General features: G+C 54.7%; 3 protein-coding genes across 3 annotated transcripts; all 3 read left to right on the plus strand.

Annotated features, from left to right (window-relative positions):
* Nucleotides 1-9,914: 9,914 nt before the first annotated feature.
* On the plus strand, nt 9,915-12,053 carry QBC33DRAFT_556155 (uncharacterized protein; the record flags this gene model as incomplete). Its single annotated transcript, XM_060429699.1, has 2 exons — nt 9,915-10,338; nt 10,675-12,053. 2 exons carry the CDS (start codon nt 9,915-9,917, stop codon nt 12,051-12,053), a joined length of 1,803 nt encoding a protein of 600 aa, XP_060286891.1.
* Nucleotides 12,054-12,990: 937 nt separating this feature from the next.
* On the plus strand, nt 12,991-14,194 carry QBC33DRAFT_278185 (nicotinamide N-methyltransferase). The gene has a single exon (XM_060423226.1). The coding sequence runs from the start codon at nt 13,192-13,194 to the stop codon at nt 14,155-14,157; it is 966 nt and encodes a 321-aa protein (XP_060286892.1). The 5' UTR covers nt 12,991-13,191; the 3' UTR covers nt 14,158-14,194.
* A 3,424-nt stretch (nt 14,195-17,618) lies between these two features.
* QBC33DRAFT_528934 (uncharacterized protein) lies at nt 17,619-20,256 on the plus strand. The gene has a single exon (XM_060427101.1). It carries the CDS (start codon nt 17,928-17,930, stop codon nt 19,794-19,796), a length of 1,869 nt encoding a protein of 622 aa, XP_060286893.1. The 5' UTR covers nt 17,619-17,927; the 3' UTR covers nt 19,797-20,256.
* Nucleotides 20,257-20,327: the final 71 nt, after the last annotated feature.

A 20,327-nucleotide genomic window follows, 5' to 3' on the forward strand; every position in this document is an offset into this window, starting at 1 on the left:
GAGAATAGAAGCTTGGGGTTAGGGGGAGAGGTCACACATGGGTGGTGTGCTGTTGCTGCGAATGCCTGCCCTGTGACTGGTGCTGCGGCAGGGTGGAAATGCGGAAATGCACAAAAAAGTGGTCGGCGACCTTTTTTTCTGCAGAATCTCATCTCGGATGCAGAGGTCCCCGAGCCCAAGAGTCACTGAACGCAGGTATCTTCTTGTACCAGTCGAAGCGAGATTCTAGGCCCAGTTCCAGGGGTGTGTGTTCCTCTTATTTTCTACACTTCGATGCACTGGAAAAGAAAAGAATGACGCAAAGATAAGAAGGAGCAGAAGGGGAAAAGCGGGAAAACGAAGGAAGAGAAATGGGGTAAAACAAGCCGCTGGCCCACTCACAAGAATTGGTAGCGCGGGAGTTGGGTGGCCGGTCTCCTTAGGCGGCTGTTGGGAAGCTCCTTCCGTTCACTAGGACAGAATGGGAAGAGTTAACCGTCATGAGTAGCATTGGAATGGTGGCCCTCAGCTCTTAGCAAGGCTGAGTGAGTTGCACCAGTCAGCGCGGCGCGAACCGAAGGCAGGCTTGTGTGTGTCAGGGCTAGAACATCCATCCCCACACTGGATCATCACGAAGAGCAGTGCCGCTGCGGCGGGTTTCGAGATCGACGCGGGCGGAAAGTTAAACGAGCATCCAGTCTCTTCAATCTGGCTGAGACTACCGCAGTAGACCTGTACGGATATGAATTATCCAATGCCAGCGAGCGGTTGGCGAGTGGCAAAAAGTATGACTTAGATTTCCATATCTGCTCATACATTCGAGGAACAACTACTGCATCACGACCTCAAAAGAGGTTTAAGGTACGTATGTATGTACAATACCTTACGTACGGCGTTGGTGGTGTTGGGTGTTGGCGCGAGGGAGTGGAGGTGGAGGTCAAGGTTAAAGGTTAATCATCCCTTCCAACACCCCCCCCCCCCCCCCAAGTTGCAATGGAAGACCCGAACCACTGCGCTGGGAACGCCAATTCCCACGGCTTGGCATGCGGTGGCAAGGGGATCGCAACGTGTGTACATTATAGTGTATGTATGTACAATACCTGCGGATACCTGCACTAAATGTACATATCGATATTACAGCCACATATTAAGATGTATTTCCTCCTCATGGTGGGCACCTACTATATGAGAGATGCCTCCCGCCCGCATTACTCGCTACCTTACCCAGCACTCGTATAGTGTCGATGCATTATATGCAAATATTTGCAGTGAGCCGCTCAACCTCCCCCGAGTGAAAAGGGGAATGGATAGCGAGAGACGAAAATTGGAATGTCCCAGAGCCCAGGGGGCACGTCGCAGCGTGTATTTTGACGAGATTGGTAACGACCGTAATCTTCACTCCCATGTAACCACCTGCAGGCGAATCACAGCACATATACCAATACCACCCTTGCACCCCGTATCTGTACCTACCTATGGAACTTGCCGTTGTCTCTCAAAGCCTTCACCGGATTTGGATGCGTTATGCGTACGCCACAGCTATTCTAGTCCCTGCGCATATGCCATACCGAGACAACTACCGCGATCTGGTACTATGTAGCCTGGGTTCTGGGCCTCCTGGCGTTGTTCGCGCCCGATATCACATGGCGCAAAACCGTGGGGTGTCAGCAGAGCGGCGGTCTGGACCGCCATTGACCAGATCCATGGGAGAAACGAGGCCAATTGAGGCCCAGCCGGGCGGGCGGCATGCGTGTACACCTGCTGCGTAGTATTACATCCATCTTATGAATCCAAGAGAACTGACACAATCCCCGCTAGATGCTGCCTTTCTGGTCCTGTACGGACGTATGCGTGCGCGCTGTTTCTTGAGTGAAAGGGGTGTCATTGGGCGAGCCCCTTATCCATCGTTCTGCGTCCCCGACGGCAGCCACCACTAGCACCGTCCGTCGCCGGCGCCGGCGCCACCACCCATCTAGAACACGGCTGTGCTGTTGGAATCTCCCCAGCAGTGGGCGAGCCCCTTGCCCCTGGTCCGGCAGTGATGGGCCACTGCCAACTGGGCTTGATCATGGCGTCCGGGGTGTGTCTTTGTCGCTTCTGCACTAGCCTTATTACTCCTGTGTTGTGTTGGAACTTGGGAAGGGAACTTGGGGAATGACAGTTGGGCCCCCTGTCAAGGCCAGAGTGGGGGCCAGTTCAGGGTGAAACAGTGTTGGCGAACTTTGGCACTAATTTCCCGCAGACCGCCTGCATGTCTCGTCGCCTCCTTCGTGAATCGTCGATTTTCACCTCAATCTCGCGCCGGATTGCCTCGCCTCGTGTTTGAGCGACTCATCTCCCAAATTTAGAGCCAAGCGCCCGCAGTTACATCGCTGCCAATCTCCATCACTCTGTGCGTGTGCGCCAAGCCGATCCTGGAGACATTGGACCCATGCATGGTGTCTTCATACGAAATCCCAGAGATGCGGGTAAGCGATTTGGGGGGGGGGGGGGGTGGTCTGCACTCTGCATCGCCCGATTCACTGGGGACGGGCAAGCGGGAGCATGTCGCCGTGTAACACTGAGGGCATTGAACGGGTTCATTCCTATATGTGTCACTTCATATTCTTCAAGTGATATCTCCCCATGTCTGGTTGTAATCTCGGTAGTTCGTTTCGTTTCCAAAAACTTCTGGACTTTGTGTGTCAAAGCGCCGCTTCCGTGCGCAACATTTGAGAGGTAATAAGATCAGTTCATTATAGGTAGCGTAGCATGGGAGGTGGAAAGTCCCGTTGCAAAAAAAAAAGCCAGGGCGTAGAGACGCGGAACCTCCCAGTGTTGGCCCAGAGTCCACAATTTGCTGATGGCAACCCCCGTGTGCTTCAGTTCAGCACGGCGACGCCGCCCGTCATAGGGGCATGCAGAGAACAATCAACTCCGCATCAACTAGTCTGTAGAGCGTCGAAGAGGGTTGTTAAAGACGTTTTTAACAGGCAGGTTTTCGAGGTGCTGAGCTGCCAAGCTGGGACCTCAGCGGCCTTCATGCGTCGTACCATCGCGCTTTGGGACGGCTGCATGCCCAATATCGTCTAGACTGGCCCCGGGCTACGGGATGGGGAACGCCTCGTGCTCTTCGGGTTAACGCTCACGATGTGTCAACTGTCTCCTGTCTGTCAAGGTTCAAAACAGCCAAGCGTGTCCACGTGCAGGGCCTGGTCTGGACTCTGGAGGCTCGCCCTTCTTCTCCACATGGGCAATAGCGTCGTCGTCCATGAGGCTCTGAGTTTCTCGTTTACTCCTTCTCCTTTGGATCAAGACCACTGGCATTCTGCGACCGCCTGATATGCGCCCGACTGTATGTCTCGAAGCACTTCGAATATCTTAGGTAGGGACCTAGGTACCCACACTGCCCTGCTTGAAGTCGAGCCTCCCATCCAACACTCAAGGTACCGAGGTAACCCGGCTATTGAAGGGAACAGCGCGCGATTATCCAGAGATAGGTAGAGAATAGGTACGTCGTACGTGCGTACCAAGAAACTGGGTCAATGGTGCGTATTCGGACTATCACAACGCCTTGCCCCACTGTCAAGCTCACTAGGTACCCTATAACGTTAGCGTCCTGAAGTTGTCGGCCGTGCCGACGCCCGATGGACCGCTAGGTAGGAATGTAGGTTCTAAGGTTAGGTAGGAAGGTAGGTACCTAGGTAAGGCGCGGATCGGATGGAATTGATCCGCTGAATTTTCACAATTTGATTGGCGGGCTCTGTTGAAACTTACTATTAGCGTGGCAAGTTGGATCCCCCGCCCGAGGCTTGAGGCACAAGGGCATAATGGGAGAACAACCGCCAAATACAGGTCACGAACTTCAAAGGCGTAGGTTACAATTGCTCCGGAGCTATAACCTTGCGTTTGACGCGTTCGTGGTGTGTGCTAGCCTGGTTTCCAAGCAAGCACTGCGATGGAGCTCGCTAAGCAATTTCTGCCTTGCCCAGCGCGCTAGAAGAACGAAATATGCCTTGCACATGTTCAGGGGCTCGAAATAACTTCTTTCAGGGGCTCTCACCAAAATGTCTACATTGTACCACTGTAGGTAGTGTGCAGTGTTCACACGGGGCATCAATTTGTCCGATCTGCTGGTCGCACTCATTACCCAAATCGGAAAGGCATGATGGGGGCCACACGATGGCACCCTGCGAAAATCATGATCTACCACATGGAGGTTCCATGGCACAGACCTTCCATGGTGGGTACAGGCGGTACGTTTCAACGAGGGTTGGGTACTTTCGAGCCCTGGGGCGTCCGAAAACCCCCCCATAGGTTCGTTCCCAAGCCAAGCTCTAGCTTTCCAGGAATACACTACAAACAGTTAACCGTTGAACCTGGGGTGCTTTTGGTAAATGATTGGCAAGGATAGCTTACATGTGCTTTGCAATTTTGTGGCTCGGGTAAGAGAAGCAAAGGCAGCATCATTTCGGATTGCGATCTGTACCTCTCCGTGCCAATCATGACTGATAGCTCAGCCCTATGAGGAAAAAAACCACCCCCCTTCAGGAACCCAATGTTGTATCGCAAGCCACTCAACACACGAGGGTATCAATAGGTAGGTAGATACCCTATGTCTGAACTGGGATCTTCCGATATTTTTGTCGCCGGCTGGCATGCGAGGCCTTTCATGCAATCTCCAGAACTCAGTGACTGCCGGCCGTATGACCAACCAACCGTGGCGATATCCTATTTTACATTGACATTACTGACAAAAGAAAAAGGAGGCAGGGATTTTCGTTCCGGCTGCCGCCTTGCCTCGACAAAGGAACCCGCATGAGTGGTGGCTGCAAGGTGGGTGGAGCATGAGAACGATCATTGGAGGCATTACGGAGCATCGCTAAAGATCATAATTTGCACACTATTTCGTCTCCTCCACGGCATATGTTGTCACTTATTTCCTCGCGGCTGTCACGGCTCGCTGGCATTGCCCTCTCTGGACCAACGGGTCAAGGGGGCAGGGGGAGGGGGCGGTCGTGGCAGTGGGCCTTGTGCCGTGCTAGTCTGCAGGCCTTGCGGCTCTGCGTCAAAGCCCAATTAGTCGTAGCAAGCCATCGCACGGCAGGAGGAAGAAAGTGAGGTGACGAATTTTCCGTCCCCCTGGAACCCCCTATCTTGTACAGGTTGTACTACGTAGTAAAACCAATTGAACCTCAGGCCAACCACTTCGAGCCAATCATGGCGCGCGAAGCAAGTTGAGCATGGAGCGATCCATGACATGGATCAGGGAAGTCAGGCCAAATACAACGGCCCCCAAGAAATTGCCTCAGGGCGAGCGCGTCCAGCCAGTACGAACGAACCTGTATGCCGCCATGGGAACCCAGGGTTACCCGGCCGTGGCGGCAACCTCCGATGTACCCTGTGTCCTTGGTCGTCCGGTCTCCGCGGCTTGGAATCCGGGACCTCCAGTAATATTGAAGAGTTGCACCCAAGTTACAACAAGGTGACAATACAAGCGCATTTCAACCTGTAAATATAGAAACCCGCGCGATCAAATATTGGGCCGGTCTTAAGGGGTTTGGTTCGCGCGGGGGGAAAGGGTGGCACTGCTTAGGTGGTGGCCGCACACCCAAGACATCAAAGGTCCAATTACGGATCCGTACTTGCGCAGTAAGTGTAGTGCGGAGTTGACTTTCGGCGGAGTGTTGACAAGCGGGAACATCTCATGTGGCGGTGGCTCATAGGGCAGGAAAACTCTTGACCTGTGATGATCGATTCAGGGGCTAACTAGAACGGGTTGGTCTGGCAGATGTAGGTGCCTTCACGTCCTCCAAGATGGGAGGTATGCATTCGAGTTCACCCCCTCGTAGGGCTGAGTGTTTCGTCCTTGGCGCTTTCCACAACATGCCGCATAAAGAGCCACGGCGGGCGAGCAGGATGCAGAAATGTGAGCCAAGGACGCGTTTTGCCGACGTTATTGGGCGCATAAGCTACCTTACTCTCCGGTGCATGTGGGAGAGACGACGCGTTGACAGTTGCGTTTTCCGTAAAGGACGCGAAGCATGCGGTTGGTGGCGCCAAACAGTCGGACAAGACCCGAAACTAGGTAGATAGCGGAATGGACAGGTTGGGAGAAATAATGGACCCATCTCGAGTCAAGATGCACTACGTAGAGACTCTAGATAACTTGAGGTTGGCGCCAGTGTATTAGAAGAGACTGTTGGCTTTCGAGGCTAAAACACCCCACATGCACCACAAGACAAGACACGTCCGGGTCGCTCACCGACGGATTACGGGGCTCTCGATGTCGAGAGGGCCGCATGGCATGATGAAGCACCGGGCTGGCCGCAGCGACTGTGCTTCGCGTCGGTAAGAGAATTGCTTCGCGTCGGTAGGAGAATGAGCAGAGGAGAGTTGCAGTTACATCTACTGACCGCTGATCCAGGGATGCATACCCGTATAGTGTAGATCGGCAGCAATGTAATGAAGAGAGTGACCTTGGCATGTGCTGCAGCCCATGAAAGTGTGTCGCACCTAATGACGGCTTGTGGCAGGTCCCAGGACCATGGAAGGTTGCACCGCCTCCTGTCTCTTCCTTTTTTTAAATTTTGGCTTTTCCCCGCAGACAGGTACCCTCCCAGCGGGCCAGCATCGCCTGGATACGCTAGTGCCGCACGGGAAAGGTGGGGGTCCACTTTAGCGTAAAAAAGCCAATCACATCCTGAAGCTGGAGCCACTACGACCCTTTCGGTACACGTGTACTAATAGGGCCACGACTTGTCACACAAAGTCACTGCTGAGCCACGGCTACCTGCCTGGGGTATTCTTGGTTTCTGCCTCAAGCCTCGAGTCCAAGGCCTGATAAGGTGATGATGCCGATGACTTGTCTCTCCACCCGTCCAACGGAGCCACACGTGCAAGTCGTGTCCATTGCCGGTCCCAATTCCAGTCGCGGGAAGTTGGGAATTATTGACAGGGAGAGAATGAGGACGAGTGACGATGGAGATAACGCGAATTATGTTCCTCGTCCTGCTATTGGCTACATGTTCGCTTATCTTTGCAGTTTAAGTCGACCCAGGATCGATAGAATTTATTCATCAGCAGGGGGCCTGAGAATCTCGCGACATCGAACTCCCTGTGGAGAGTAATTTGCTTCCAGCGTCGTTTTCTCTTTCTTTTCCCGTCGTTGTTGTTGACTCTTACACAGTAATCCGTACAGCTCATGTCATACATCCTTCTGTGATTACGACCTACGCTAGGAATTGTGCAGTTATCGCCAGCCTAGCGGGGAGTTTTGTGGATCGCTCGACGTCAGGTACCCGCCAAATCACATTACTAGCAGGAAAAAGGCGCCATTTTGGCTGGTCAATTGTATGCTGTAGCTATTTGCAGGAGTTAGGTGACGAACTAGGTAGCCAACCAACAATACCTAAGCTGCTCCAGTCCAAGTGGTCTTTACTTCTGGAGTTCTTGGCGAAACAAGCTTGGCTGTTATGTATTATGTCATCAGATTGACGATCCCGGCGAGCAGTGCATGGGTCAGATGTGTTGTGAGATCGAGCGGCGGTGGAGTTGGTAACATTGATCTAATACAAACGCCCCACTTTGTCGAAATCGATCTTCGTGGGGGACAAGACATCGCGGAGCCGGAGAACAGGGCACATGGCACAGAAGGTAATTAGGACGACGACTAGGCGAGGTTTGACGGGCCCAGAATCGACTGGCTAGAATACGTTCCTTGTCCTCCATGGCGCTAATCGACGGCATCACAGGCCGGCCTGGGCCATCCAGTGCGGCAAGATGAGGTGGCATTTCTCTCGTATGAAAAAATGAATGATGCGAAATAAGGAATGACACTGACTTGACTTTGAGACGGGTTAGGTCGAGGTTGGTGGCCGACACACTGGGATGTGGAATTTCGTGGCTGACCGCCTTCTTGGCTGACGAGATTTGATGTTGCCTCGGGCAGGATACTGCCGTACTTTGTATTTACGGTTGAACGACTGCCTATCATCTAGTGTCGTGCACTCCGTATGTGCGAACACATACAGCAGACTTAGATGATCTGCATGATAGATAAAGGTCGGCCTCGGGCACTCTGGGGATCACTGGATACCTACGCAAATAATGCCCAAGAGGAGCAACCTGTAAAATTCTCATTTCCAAGCGACGAGTTTCTGAGACAGGCGACGGTACAGATGGGCGAAGCCACCATTCAATGGCACGGTACCCAAAGCGGATATTGGTAAGGCTGTGCACCTTTGCTATTTTTTGCTTTTCGGGGCAGGCACATCTCGACTCCACGGCGGGGGCAGAGGGCTCATTGGTCGAAGCTCCCAACTAACCCCTAGTGTCTGCCGTAGTGCCCTTCCAGCGAGTTGGGTTGGATGGATTGGATGGGTTGGATGGGTTGGATGGGTTGGATTGCTGCACAGCACTGGTCCTTGTGTTTGTGCCCTCGCGAGTAAAAATACATACCACGGCCACAAGGGCCAGAGCCTCCACGATATCCGTTTACGGCTGGCTTCGCGAAGCATATCGATCTTGTCGAATCGAAACACGAGGAGGCCGTCCGATGTTGGTTGTTCTGCCTTAGATCTCCCATAGTATCTCGCTGCCGCGGCACATCACTGCCGCGGTGGTGCTTTGACTGTTCCGACTAGCGTCTTGTTCCAAGACAACGGATGAATCCCCCGACGATATCGTAAAAGACAAAATGGCCCCTGCAAATTCCAGGGTAGGCAGTGACATAACAATGCAGTCCGCTGGCCTGGTCGGTGTGGCCGCATGACACCCACCGTGCGGATCCCGCTGCCTACCCTGCCTCTTGAGCTTTTGAGTGGGAGTCTAGCGTATGAGAACCAGGGAACAACAGCAAAAGCAAAGTGTGTTGAGCAAACTCGCGACCCAGACCGGATGAAGAAACGCAGTGTAGCAGACGGGAGCCTTGGAGAGGTGTCATTGGAAATATCGGAAACCTGACAGGGGTCGGCCACATAAAATGTCCAGCCCTTTCAATAGAGATGAGTCCAGACTCTCCTCGCTGTAGCCGGTGGGAGAGTCCTCGAGGTCCGCGCAGACAAATGGGGTTCTGATAGACTGATAGCGACCGTGGGTCAATTACACACAAAAACATCGCAGTGCAAGTCACGAATTTTTTTTTTCCTGGGCGCGCCCGAAGCAGGTCTCGGTCACTGTGTCCCATCGACAGGGTCCCAGTCCCTGTCCCCTGCTCGCTAGGTCTTTCTGAGGACCTCATTTTCGTGACAGGAGATGGAAGGAACCAAGGACGACCTTGTTGGGACTAACAGGGAAAGAGGGCGCCAACCAGGTACCTAGGTATCTTTTGCCTCCGCCCAGGACCAGGTCAGTGCAGCGCAGCCCAAAGTACCAAAGTCGCCAAAGTAGCGAAAGTACCCCAAGTAGCGATGTACCCTCCCGTCCCAACCCTCCCCTGCCTCCCCCTGGCCCATGCCCCCTCCACCATACCCCTGCAAATGGCCCTGCAAAGGGATGCTACGCCTCGCTCGTCCTTCTGCCCTACAAGAGATCGGCTGTGGGTGGAGCTTCATGTGTATATAGAATCCGAGGCGCCCATTCCCAAACATGTTCTTGTCTCCCGTTCTTGGAGACATCTGTTTTACATCTCGCACAACATTCAAGTCCCTTCGCCAATACTGGTAAGGGTAACAACATTCCAGGGTCCTGTCTCTCGTTCCCCCTGCCATACCCCACGATATAAGTTGAAAGGACCCTCCGAGACACACCATCGCGTTGGGAGGAAGGAAAGAAACCACCAAGCAAGGAGTCTAGAAAGCAGCAACCGAAATCCAGCAGCTCGCACATACAATATTGACGCGCTCTTTCACACCCCCAAGAGCTTCCATTTGCTACCCCAAGCTCACTCAGTTCACCATCGACGTAGAGGCTCGACAGGCAACCACGCACATTGCCAGCCACGGGAAGACCTCGCAATGAACTATCCCGACCCACCGCAGGGAGTCTACCCCTCAACCTCCATGGATATGGGAATCTCGCCAGAATCATATGGCACATACCCGCGTCCTGTACATGACACATACCCGACCTCGATGGCATACGAGGCGAACGCTCTCTACGCAGACGGCCCGTACATGTACCCCGACGACGAGATGCGCGTCCCCTCCTCAAACCTCTCCAGCGCCTCTGCATCCTCATCCAACATGGGCTCGCCGCTCTCCAACCATGGCCAGTTGGCGCCTATGCCTGACTGGGCAGCACCACAGGGCCTCAGCAGCAGCCCGGGCATCGTCGACCAGAACGACTACTTCGCCGGGACCGAGTACTCGTTCGCTCCCTGTATAGATGGGTTCAACGCTCACTTCGATTTCGCACAAGCCAAGGGGCCTGGATTTGTTGGTGAGTTGTCACAGATCCCTAGATCCAGTCTCTCTTCTCCCGCATCTTCTTCATGCACCGTCGTGCCTGAGCTTGGTCTGCCTCGGAAATCCAGCCTCGTGATGGCCTCTCCAACAACTCCGGCTTCTTCTCCACCGCTTCCAGCATGGAGTAGCCCCTGTCAAGATGGCATGAGCCCTATTGTGCGGAACCAGTCTGCCCCTCTCTTTTCTCCTTTCTTCTCTCAGTCCAGCGGGCATTTCGTCCCTCCTCTAGAATCTTCTTGTTGGTTTCCTCTTGTGTGATCTTCGGCCTTGGCTTTTGTGCATATATGACTAACCAGAATCGTCGCTTCAGATCCTTCGTTGATCCACCCCGAGATCAATCAGCCGATGACCATGCCTGGTTACGAAAACAGCTTCCACCCTCGGAATCAACCGTATCCCGCGTCACCAGCTCTCTCTCCGTCACCGCAACTCCGGACGGGCAGCACATCGCCCTTCATGAATAATGGTAATTACCCGCAGTTCGGACACAGCCCCTTCGCAGCCCCAGTCGACCCTCAAAGACGGCAAAGCCACGTTTCGTACCAGTCCAACTTCTCGGGCGAGCAGACGTACAGTGGAGACGAGTCCAAGGAGAAGCAAAGGTGTCCACATCCCGACTGTGGGAAGACCTTCAAGGACCTGAAAGCCCACATGTTGACACACCAAACGGAACGGCCCGAGAAATGCCCCATCCAGACTTGCGATTACCACATCAAGGGTTTCGCACGGAAGTATGACAAGAACCGCCATACTCTGACGCACTACAAGGGCACAATGGTGTGTGGCTTCTGCCCCGGCTCCGGCTCGGCGGCCGAGAAGTCGTTCAACAGGGCGGACGTGTTCAAGAGGCACCTGACTGCAGTGCATGGGGTCGAGCAGACCCCGCCCAACAGCCGGAAGAAGACGCCGGGCGCCAACAACGGCAAGAAGCTGACCGGTTACGCCCCCGACGCTACCGGCAAGTGCAGCACCTGCGCGGCAACCTTCTCCAATGCTCAGGACTTCTACGAGCACTTGGATGACTGTGTCCTGCGCATCGTGCAGCAGGAGGATCCCGCCGAGGCCATCAACGCCAAGCGCCTGGCCGAGGTCGAGAACGATCGGGAGGTCCATGACACACTGGAGAAGAACCAGCTCCCGGCCACGACTTTGGCCCCGAATGTCGAAGAGGACGACGATGATATGGCCGAGGAGGACGATGCTGGCGACGAGGACTTCAAACCCGAGCGGGGTGGTATCAAGACCTCGGCCACCTCGCCCACCAAGAAAGCCAAGGGCAATCCGCCCAACGGCGTGCAGAAGTCGCGGGGTCTCACTCATTCGCGTGGCGGCGTCCCGCTTTCTGGGAAGGCTCGCGGCCGCAAGAACAGGCGTGACTATCCGTCATCATGGGGCTTCGACAAGGGCCAGATGACGATGAAGAAGCGTGTCATGGCTGTCTTTGACGGCGCGCGCCGCCTTGCCAAGGATGATATGATGTTGTCGACCGACCACGAGGTCCGCGTTCCCCTCTCGGATGGCAAGTCGTACGTGACCGACCTCGATGTGCAGACCCTCAAGCGCGCCGAGGGCTTCCTCGGAGCTACCGATGAGGAGAAAGGACCGTGGATCTCGGATGACCCCTCGGAGGAAGAGTTGAAGAAGATGCTCGAGTGCAGCACCGGCGAGATTGCTATTGCCCAGCAATAGATGACGCGTCGTTCTTCGCCACTCACTCTCTCACTCTCTCACTCTCTCTCTCTCTCACTTCCACCTCCACTCTCGCATCCCCTCCACATCGACTAGCTCGGAGGCGGACGCAAACATCGATTGCAAACATCAATGCAAACAACGATGATTAAAGCAACTTAATGATCATACTGGGAAAGGTCTAAAGCAAAAGTCTGGTGTTGGGGGCATGACTCGGCGCGCGGTTTTATCCCATCTTTCGGGAAGAAGGATTTTAATGATTTATGATTTGTCAAGAGCTGGCAAGCATGGAACGGAATTTGTCTCGTACCTTTCCAATTTTTCCACCGTCTTTTCTTGCTTGGATACCTTTTACCACCCACCTGTCGCGGTGTTACGATACCCCGTTTTCTCTTCTCTTGTCACTCTTAGCCTGAATGGATATGTATACACAGACAGAAGCTTTCTTCATCGTGTCTTGAATCGCGTCAAAACTGAAAGACCATAAATACATAAATACCAATGGACTTGAATAGCGAGCCACCTTAATCTCGTTTATCGTTCGTCCCTATTGTCTCAAGACCCGCCATAGTCGTATATAATGCGTATATATATAGTCCACCGACAATTTTCATGGCTGAATTACACCCTGCGGAAGTATGGGAGGAATGGAAACCTAATGCAAATTGGGAGTATGGATGTTGTCTGTACATAGCTGGGTATAGAATAGCACCGTTATAGGAAAATGGAGTATTCATTGATGAAAAACCCAAAGCCTGGAAAGACCCTACATGCGTATCTACACCTAGGTAGGTACATACAGTAGGTACCTACCTAGGTGTGTGTAGTGGGGCCCGGTCGGCAGGGGCCGGGAACCGACTAACCCGTTTCGGAGGCGGCAGATCTTGGCAGTAAAGCTTAACCCACCAAATCCCTGTGTATAAGTACCTACCATAGTACGTAGTAACTTGGCGATCGCAAACCGGTTCTGTGACGAGACAGACGTTCTTTGAAAAATAGAACTCCTAACTTTCAGTCTTGGGAGTCCCGGTGTTGTGCCCGGTGTCAGGCTTCGTCGCCGTGGGGATCTGGAGGCTGTGGACGAGCAGCAATCTTTCTTTCTCCCTCTTCCACAGCTTGCGCCATTTTGTCCGGGATCATGGCTCTCACATCCCGAATCACCCTGACGGGCTCCCGGCCGGAGGATCCCGAGGACTACTTCTCGTCGTCCCTCGCGGTCATATTCCCGGGCGACGTCACCAACCAGCACGGCGACGCGGACCACGGCCTGCTCTACACCTCTCCGCACCTGCCCAGACCCCTGCACATCAGCCTGGTCGATCCCGTAGGTGAAGACGACCGCCAGCTCTTCAGCCACTACCTCTGGAACTCGTCCCTGCTCCTCGCCGAGATGATCGAAGCAGCCACCCTGGACCTCCTCCCCCCCTCCTCCTCCTCCTCACAGGCCGAACCCGCCCACCCCTTGTCGGCCCCCCGGTCGTCCTTCTCGGTCGCGGGCCTTTCGGTCCTGGAGCTCGGCGCGGGCACGGCGCTCCCCTCGCAGCTCTGCGCCCTCCTCGGCGCGTCCCGCGTCGTCGTCACGGATTACCCGTCCCCGCCGGTGCTGGCCAACCTGCGCGCCAACGTCGAGCGCAACGTCCGGCCCGAGAACTCGCCGCTCGGCCGCGCCGCCACGCCGCCGCCGGTGGCGGTCGTCGGGCACGGGTGGGGCGACCTGTCGGACCTGGTGGTCGGGGTAGGCGACGGCGACGGCGGGGGCGGGGGCGTCGGCGGGGGGTTCGATCGCGTCCTGGTCGCTGACTGCCTGTGGATGCCGTGGCAGCACGACGGGCTACGGCGGTCGGTTGCCGGGTTCCTGGGCCGGGGGCCGAGGGCGCGGGCGTGGGTCGTGGCGGGGCTGCATACGGGGAGGGAGGCGATGCGCGGGTTCTTTGGGGAGGAGGAGCTGCGGCTGGTGGGGCTCGAGGTGGAGTGGATCTGGGAGAGGGACTGCGACGGGCTGGAGAGGGAGTGGGCCTGGGATCGGGGGGTCGAGGACGTGATCGAGCGGAAGAGGTGGCTTGTCGTGGCTGTCTTGCGGAGGATTCCGGGAGGGGATGGGTGAAGAGAACCTGTCTCTTGTTGGGGAGGGGGGACGCGGGAAGGGGGTTGAGGGATATACATATAGACGGCTGTTCGCTGTCTGACGCATCCCGAGAGCCGGTGGCGTATTGAATCGGGGTCGGGCGGCGGCCCAGCTCGCATCCACCCTACACAGAATCTTGCTCACGCTTGCATTAACACTGGTTGGGGTGGATTCCTGTTCCAGCTTTCTCTCTCGGGGTGGCGCAAATGACACACTCTGAGTAGTGGACTCCCCAATGCCGGGACGACCTCGGCACCTCGACGCGCTGTGCAGACGCAGCTAATGAGACTATTGACGAATTTCGACGTTGGTCCAACGGCTGAAGCCTTTCAGCTTGAGCAGGGTGATGCGCGGTGATTGGATACGGGGCTGGTCCGTGGCATTAAACCCTGTCTGGGGGCATGGGTGGCCTTGGGGTTCGGAGGAACAAGGGAGCCGGCTGATACTGCGCAGTGGAGTGGGAGTCAAGGGTTGGAGTCGTTGGAGATACATATATGTATGTGTTTGGCCTTGTCGGAGACACTTGTGGGCCGGATGGGACGATGAGGGAAACTTTCCTGAAGGGCCATCTCAGGGCTGTTGCTCAGTGCGACACCCTGCATCAAACCGGCGTCAGCTTAGTTCCCGCTTTACGGATTTACATGTAGTACCTCTTCCCTAAAATTGGAAAGGCAGGAGAGCAATCTACTTGGTTATTATTGAGATTCATTATCTCGACCGACTTGTCTGTGGGTGGGCGAGACGCAGGCACTGAGCACACTCGAGGTATTGGGGGATACTCAGGAGGTTTGGAACTTCCGTTCTCAAAGGTCTCAGAGCGATAGCAAGGAAACTCATGGCCAGCTTGGCAACCTGTATACATCTTCCAACACCGAAGAGAGTAGAAGTCCATGCCTCCTTAATCGGCAGCTTCTTCCCTTGGGAGAATTTTCAGTATCTACTGTAGCAAAAATGTATTTTGCTGGGAAGTCTTGGCCATTTCAAGTCGCCTGATTAAGACTAATAACCTCTTTGATGACACGACAAGTCCAGACCCTCACAACGACTGGATAGTTATTCAGCCAGTTATAGCAGCCAAGAGTACTTGCAATAATCATTGCTTGTTGCTAACCCGGTGGCAGCACCAGCACATATGTAGTGAGACACGGATACATAGCCAGGTAGCTACAACCCCCTGGCGGTGGATCTCCCCTTAGATGAAAGCTCAGTGCTACTCTTGGTGCCGCTCTGCTGCGTCTGTCGTGGAGACGCTGCACATTTGTCATTTGGAATATGTTGAGCGCCAGATGCGTATGACTTCCTTGGGCTGCCGCTGCCTTGGTGAATTCCATGTCTCGTCTCCCCCCCTGTGCGTTCTACCCAACAAAAAGGGGTCGGTCCTCTTCGGATTACTATTCTCCTTGTCAGCAATAGCAACGTCGCCTTACATCTGGTAGTGATTGGCCGTCACTGCCTCAATATGTGGGCGACAACAGTAATAGGAGCACATCCATGCATCCTTGCTACTGATTACGACGCGTTGGACCATTTTTGACCCTGATTTGGAAAAGTCGAATGTGCTCCATCAACTCACCCGTTGACCGAGCAGTCTCTCCAGGCCGAGGTGTGCGGATGGTCAGGATATCAAATATGGAAATTACGGAGACACAGGAGGTAGGAGCAGAGGTTGAAGCCAGGAACCGAGCCAGTGTCGCCCGAAGCCAAGGCAACCCATCCGGAACGTTCTCCGCTTTCCCCTGACTGTCGAGCCAAATGGTATGCGGACTAATGGGTCAAATGCCGGGCCACTGTGTGATTCCAGCCTCCGGAAAACACAATACCGAGACATCTCGGCAGGGGTGCCTTCGACCTCTCTCCATCCCATATGTGGTACGATAATCTGTGGGCCTTGGAGAAGTCAGGTGAATGCTGACGACTGCGGGTGGCCCCCGCCCCAAGGAGCGCTACAGCAGCTAAGACTCCGAGCTAGTCTTTACTCCGGCTACCTAAGCAAGTGGCTGATCTCGATGAGAAGGGCAAGAATAACGCCATCCGTCAACGAGCCACTGTCTGCGGCTTGCTGCTACGGGGGGCCGAACTGATGCTGCGGATGGTGCTAGTGCATGCCCCGGTCATGGACTTCAAGTTTCCATGCCTATCTGAAGGCGCCTCTAGTCGTATACAGTCATATTTGACGCGTTAGGGCCCCAAGACTGCCAAGGAGCGCGGTCAGGAGGGATAATATTGGCGCCAGGCCGGGGAACACGGTGAACACAAGGAAAAATAAGAGCAAGGAATGTTCAGCTACCTAGCTGAGGTATTAGATCTGAGAGAAGGAGGAAAGACTCGCAAGCGTGAGCAGGGCACCACGCACCGGGTGGCCTTCTTCCCGTTCTTGTGTTGTTGGGAACTTGAAAGCGTTGGTTGTTGGGAACGTTCGTCCCGGCCCTATTGCCCTATCATCTGCCAAACCGAGACTCGGTAAGATATACGGGTTGTAATTTCAAATTTCCGCCCGGAACCCCTGGACAAGTCCATTCCCAAGGAACTGTCTCAGTTCGACTTTGTTATCTGATGGATCTAATCTCAGTTATCTGATCTTCAGCCCAAGGGAGCTGACTTTCGATTGGCTGCGACATCCGTTAAAGTGGAGCCAATTTGATTGATCGATTAGATAATAAGGCCCAAGACATACACAGTGCAAAGGCTATTTCTTGGCATGAGCCCGAGATCGGAGAAGTTAGGCCAACTGGCCTTGAATCCGCGGCTCACAGGCCAGAAACCCCATAGAGAGAATAGGAGCTTAAATGGCGTGACGTCCACTGACATACATTTCTGCCCGAATAATAACGCAGGGATGCACAATGGCTGCGGAGGCTGGAGATGCTGCAGAAGCCAGCTATGATCCATTGGGTTGCATTGATTGCGTTGGGTTTGGATGCGGATGGCGATGGCTGAATAACTGTGGCATTCGGTTCTCGGGCTGCCGCAATGTGGGACCCGACCTGGAGAAGGTACCCATTTGGAGGGGAAAATACACTAAAAGTTGTGACTAAGGTACGCTAACTAGCATCTCCTGATCCCGGCAAATAATTTTCTTCTGGAAGTCGGAGTGGCACGTGAATCACGCCACAAGAAATTGGCCTGGTGTGAGGTTTACGGGAGAACTCTCAGGGGGAAGGATAGGGTGCAGGACTTCCGCGGAACGTATTCAAGATGGTAAGCCATCATAAGGCACGGCTGCTAGATGAGGTAATTAATTGATGATAGTGCTACTGATTTGTTGCCACGCGCTGTTTTCGGGAAAAAGTGTTGAACTAGGTTCCAAGGCGGCCTGTTTCGGCTACGGTCCAGGGAATTGATTGACCCGCACTGTGCAACATTTACCGTGCATATCCATATTGAAGGTACCTACTTGCACGGGGGCAAGTTGCCCCAAAAAGGCAGCCTCTCCCTCCCTCCTCGAAAGCAGCTGGTTTTCACTCAACCTACTAGAAGCATTACCAACATATTCTCTCTCTCTCTGAGGAATAAGCTGTCTAGGGACAGTCACATTGCACGCGCAGGTCCTCAACTCAGCAGCCAGTGCCTATACCCTGGCCTTCAGTACTTTTTATTCCCGCCTCTTCAGACATACAAAAACCCGGTCATGCATCTTTTGCGCTGACATTCGCCCCCATCTACTCATACCGTCGCGTCGCCACTTTACCCGCCCCTTTCACCGCACCTACACTCCAGTGAGCGACAAAACCCACCAGAATTCGAAGGCGATGGCAACTCAGGTTGAAAGGCTGCTGGCCGACCGCACGGCGAACAGCATACCGGAGGAACCCCACGCGTCCCCGTCGGCTGCCCCGTCGCTCACTTATTCGGAGTCTGCCGACGAGCAAGAAATTGAGGAACCCCGCCAAGCCGAACTTACACGTCGCCGACGCGCCTCGACAGTCCTAATTGCCCGGAGCCCTGCTGATATCCAACGCATTACCGGCGAGACAACAAGCCAATTGATTAGGCGGTGCTGCGGAGGAGGCTGCTGTCTTGACGGCGGGGCCCGAAGAGAAGGCGTCGAGTACGAAGGCATTGATCTTCCCGACAATGACGCATTCCGATCCCTGTTCCTCAAGATTGACGCAATCCCTGTTGCGCTTACCAACGTCACCGACCTGCCCGAGCAAACCGTTTTTCTACAACCCCTTCGACGGCCCTCGACCATACCATCCCCCACTGACTCGGCAATTTCTCTTGGCGATGATTCCGGCAATGATACCAAAAGCCCCACCCAAACTGCGGAGCTAGAGAAGAAGGGTCTCCCAACCCTGGGTTTGGAAGACCTCGACACCAAGATCCAGCCTCCATCTTTCGTGCAACCGCATCCTCCCCACCACGTCTTCCCGGCGCGCATCCATAACACACGGGAATTAACGCGACCTGGCGCGGAGAAGCGAACCTTCCACTTCGATCTCGACGTCACGGACTATCCAGAAGGCGAGGGCATAGATTTCAAGGTCGGCGGTGCCATTGGCGTGTCTGCTCCTAACGATGCTGCGGCCGTTGATGAGATCCTCGATCTCCTCATGGTTCCTCGCTTCATCCGGAACAAGCCCGTCCTTCTTGAGACCACCAAGGGGCGCTGGCCAACCGTATGGGGCGAGGACCAGGCTCGCGAGCTAGTGACTACGCGCCGGGACTTGCTTACTTGGTGTTCCGATATCCAGTCGTACCCGCCTACAAAGCAGCTCCTTCGCGTCCTTGCAGAGCACGCAACGAATGAAATTGAACAGAGGGTACTCCTCTTCCTCTGCGCAGGCGAGGGCCAGGGTATCTTCTGCGATTTCCGAACCGGCCCACATATCTCGCTCGCGCAACTTCTACACGCATTCCCTAGCGCCAAACCTCCTCTGGATCTCGTCCTCTCGGTTCTGCAGCCTATCATGCCACGCTTTTACTCGCTCTCCAATGACCCTCATGAGTCTTTCGAGACGCGGGACGGCAAGCAGCACCGCCTGATTGAGCTAGCCGTCACCGTCCATGACACGAATGATTGGCGATCAGGCACCCGTATGGGCCTTGGCTCTGGTTTCTTCCAGCGACAAGCCTTGAGGTTCCTCGAAGCTCGAGAGAAGGGCGAGAAGAATCCCGACTTTTATATTCCTATGTTCAAGGGCCTGATGTCCAATCCGCTTGCCAAGGAGTTCGTCTCCGACGGCCCTATGCTCCTGATCGGTGCCGGCGTCGGCATTGCTCCGTTCCGAGGGTTTGTCCAGAGGCGACTCAAGACGGCCAACTGCGCCAACAAGGTCTGGGTCCTCCAGGGAGTTCGCGACTCGCTCGTCGACGAGCTGTACAGCGGCGAATGGGGTGTTCACGAGGACGAGGTCAAGAGGGTCGTGGAGAGCCGCCGCGGCGAGGGCCGCTACGTGCAGGAGGAGGTCAAGAACCAGACCGACCTTGTCTGGTACATCATCAACTCGGTCGACGGCCGAGTGTTCGTCTGCGGTAGCACCAAGGGCATGGGCGAGGGTGTCGAAAAGGCCCTCATCGAAGTCGCCATGGAGAAGGGCAACCTTGGGCGCGAGGAGGCCGCGAGGTTCTGGGAGTTGAAGAAGGAAGCCGGCCAGTACATCGCAGAGACCTGGTGATTGATCCCACAGGTCCTGGAGCTGTTCGACCGGAGGAAGGGACAGTTAATTTCATTGAGGTTGCTTCTACTTCTGTTGCATATGCCATGGTGGCAACGCTCTGGCAGGCTTTGATAAAAAGCGTTTTTCTCTTATTGGGCTCATGGGCATTTGAAGATAGGAACAAAACTAGATATGGCGTCGGCGTCAGCATGGGGTCGAATTTGGGATCTAGCAATCGCGGGATCGCGAGCGTGGTATCATCTGGACAGGGATAGAGCAAGAAGACATCACGAAGACTGGCAGACTCGGGAAGGTTATTTCTCTCGCGATGTAGTTTTATTCTCACTGTAGTTTACACACTGCCATGATCAGTTCATGTCGCACTTTTCCCTCATATTCCCGCGATGTTTCCCCTGATGTTTCCCCTGCAAGGGTTCCAGATAAGAGAGTCTCTATAAGGATCCCAAGAGAGCCAAAGTGATAGCCTCTCCTGGGTCCAGTCTGTCGTAGACCGAGCGGCGGTCGGGCCTTGGAAAGGTTGTGCCGGGT

The sequence above is a fragment of the Phialemonium atrogriseum genome (assembly GCF_030411735.1).
Source record: "Phialemonium atrogriseum strain 8032-3 unplaced genomic scaffold QBC33scaffold_4, whole genome shotgun sequence".
Taxonomy (NCBI): domain Eukaryota; kingdom Fungi; phylum Ascomycota; class Sordariomycetes; order Cephalothecales; family Cephalothecaceae; genus Phialemonium; species Phialemonium atrogriseum.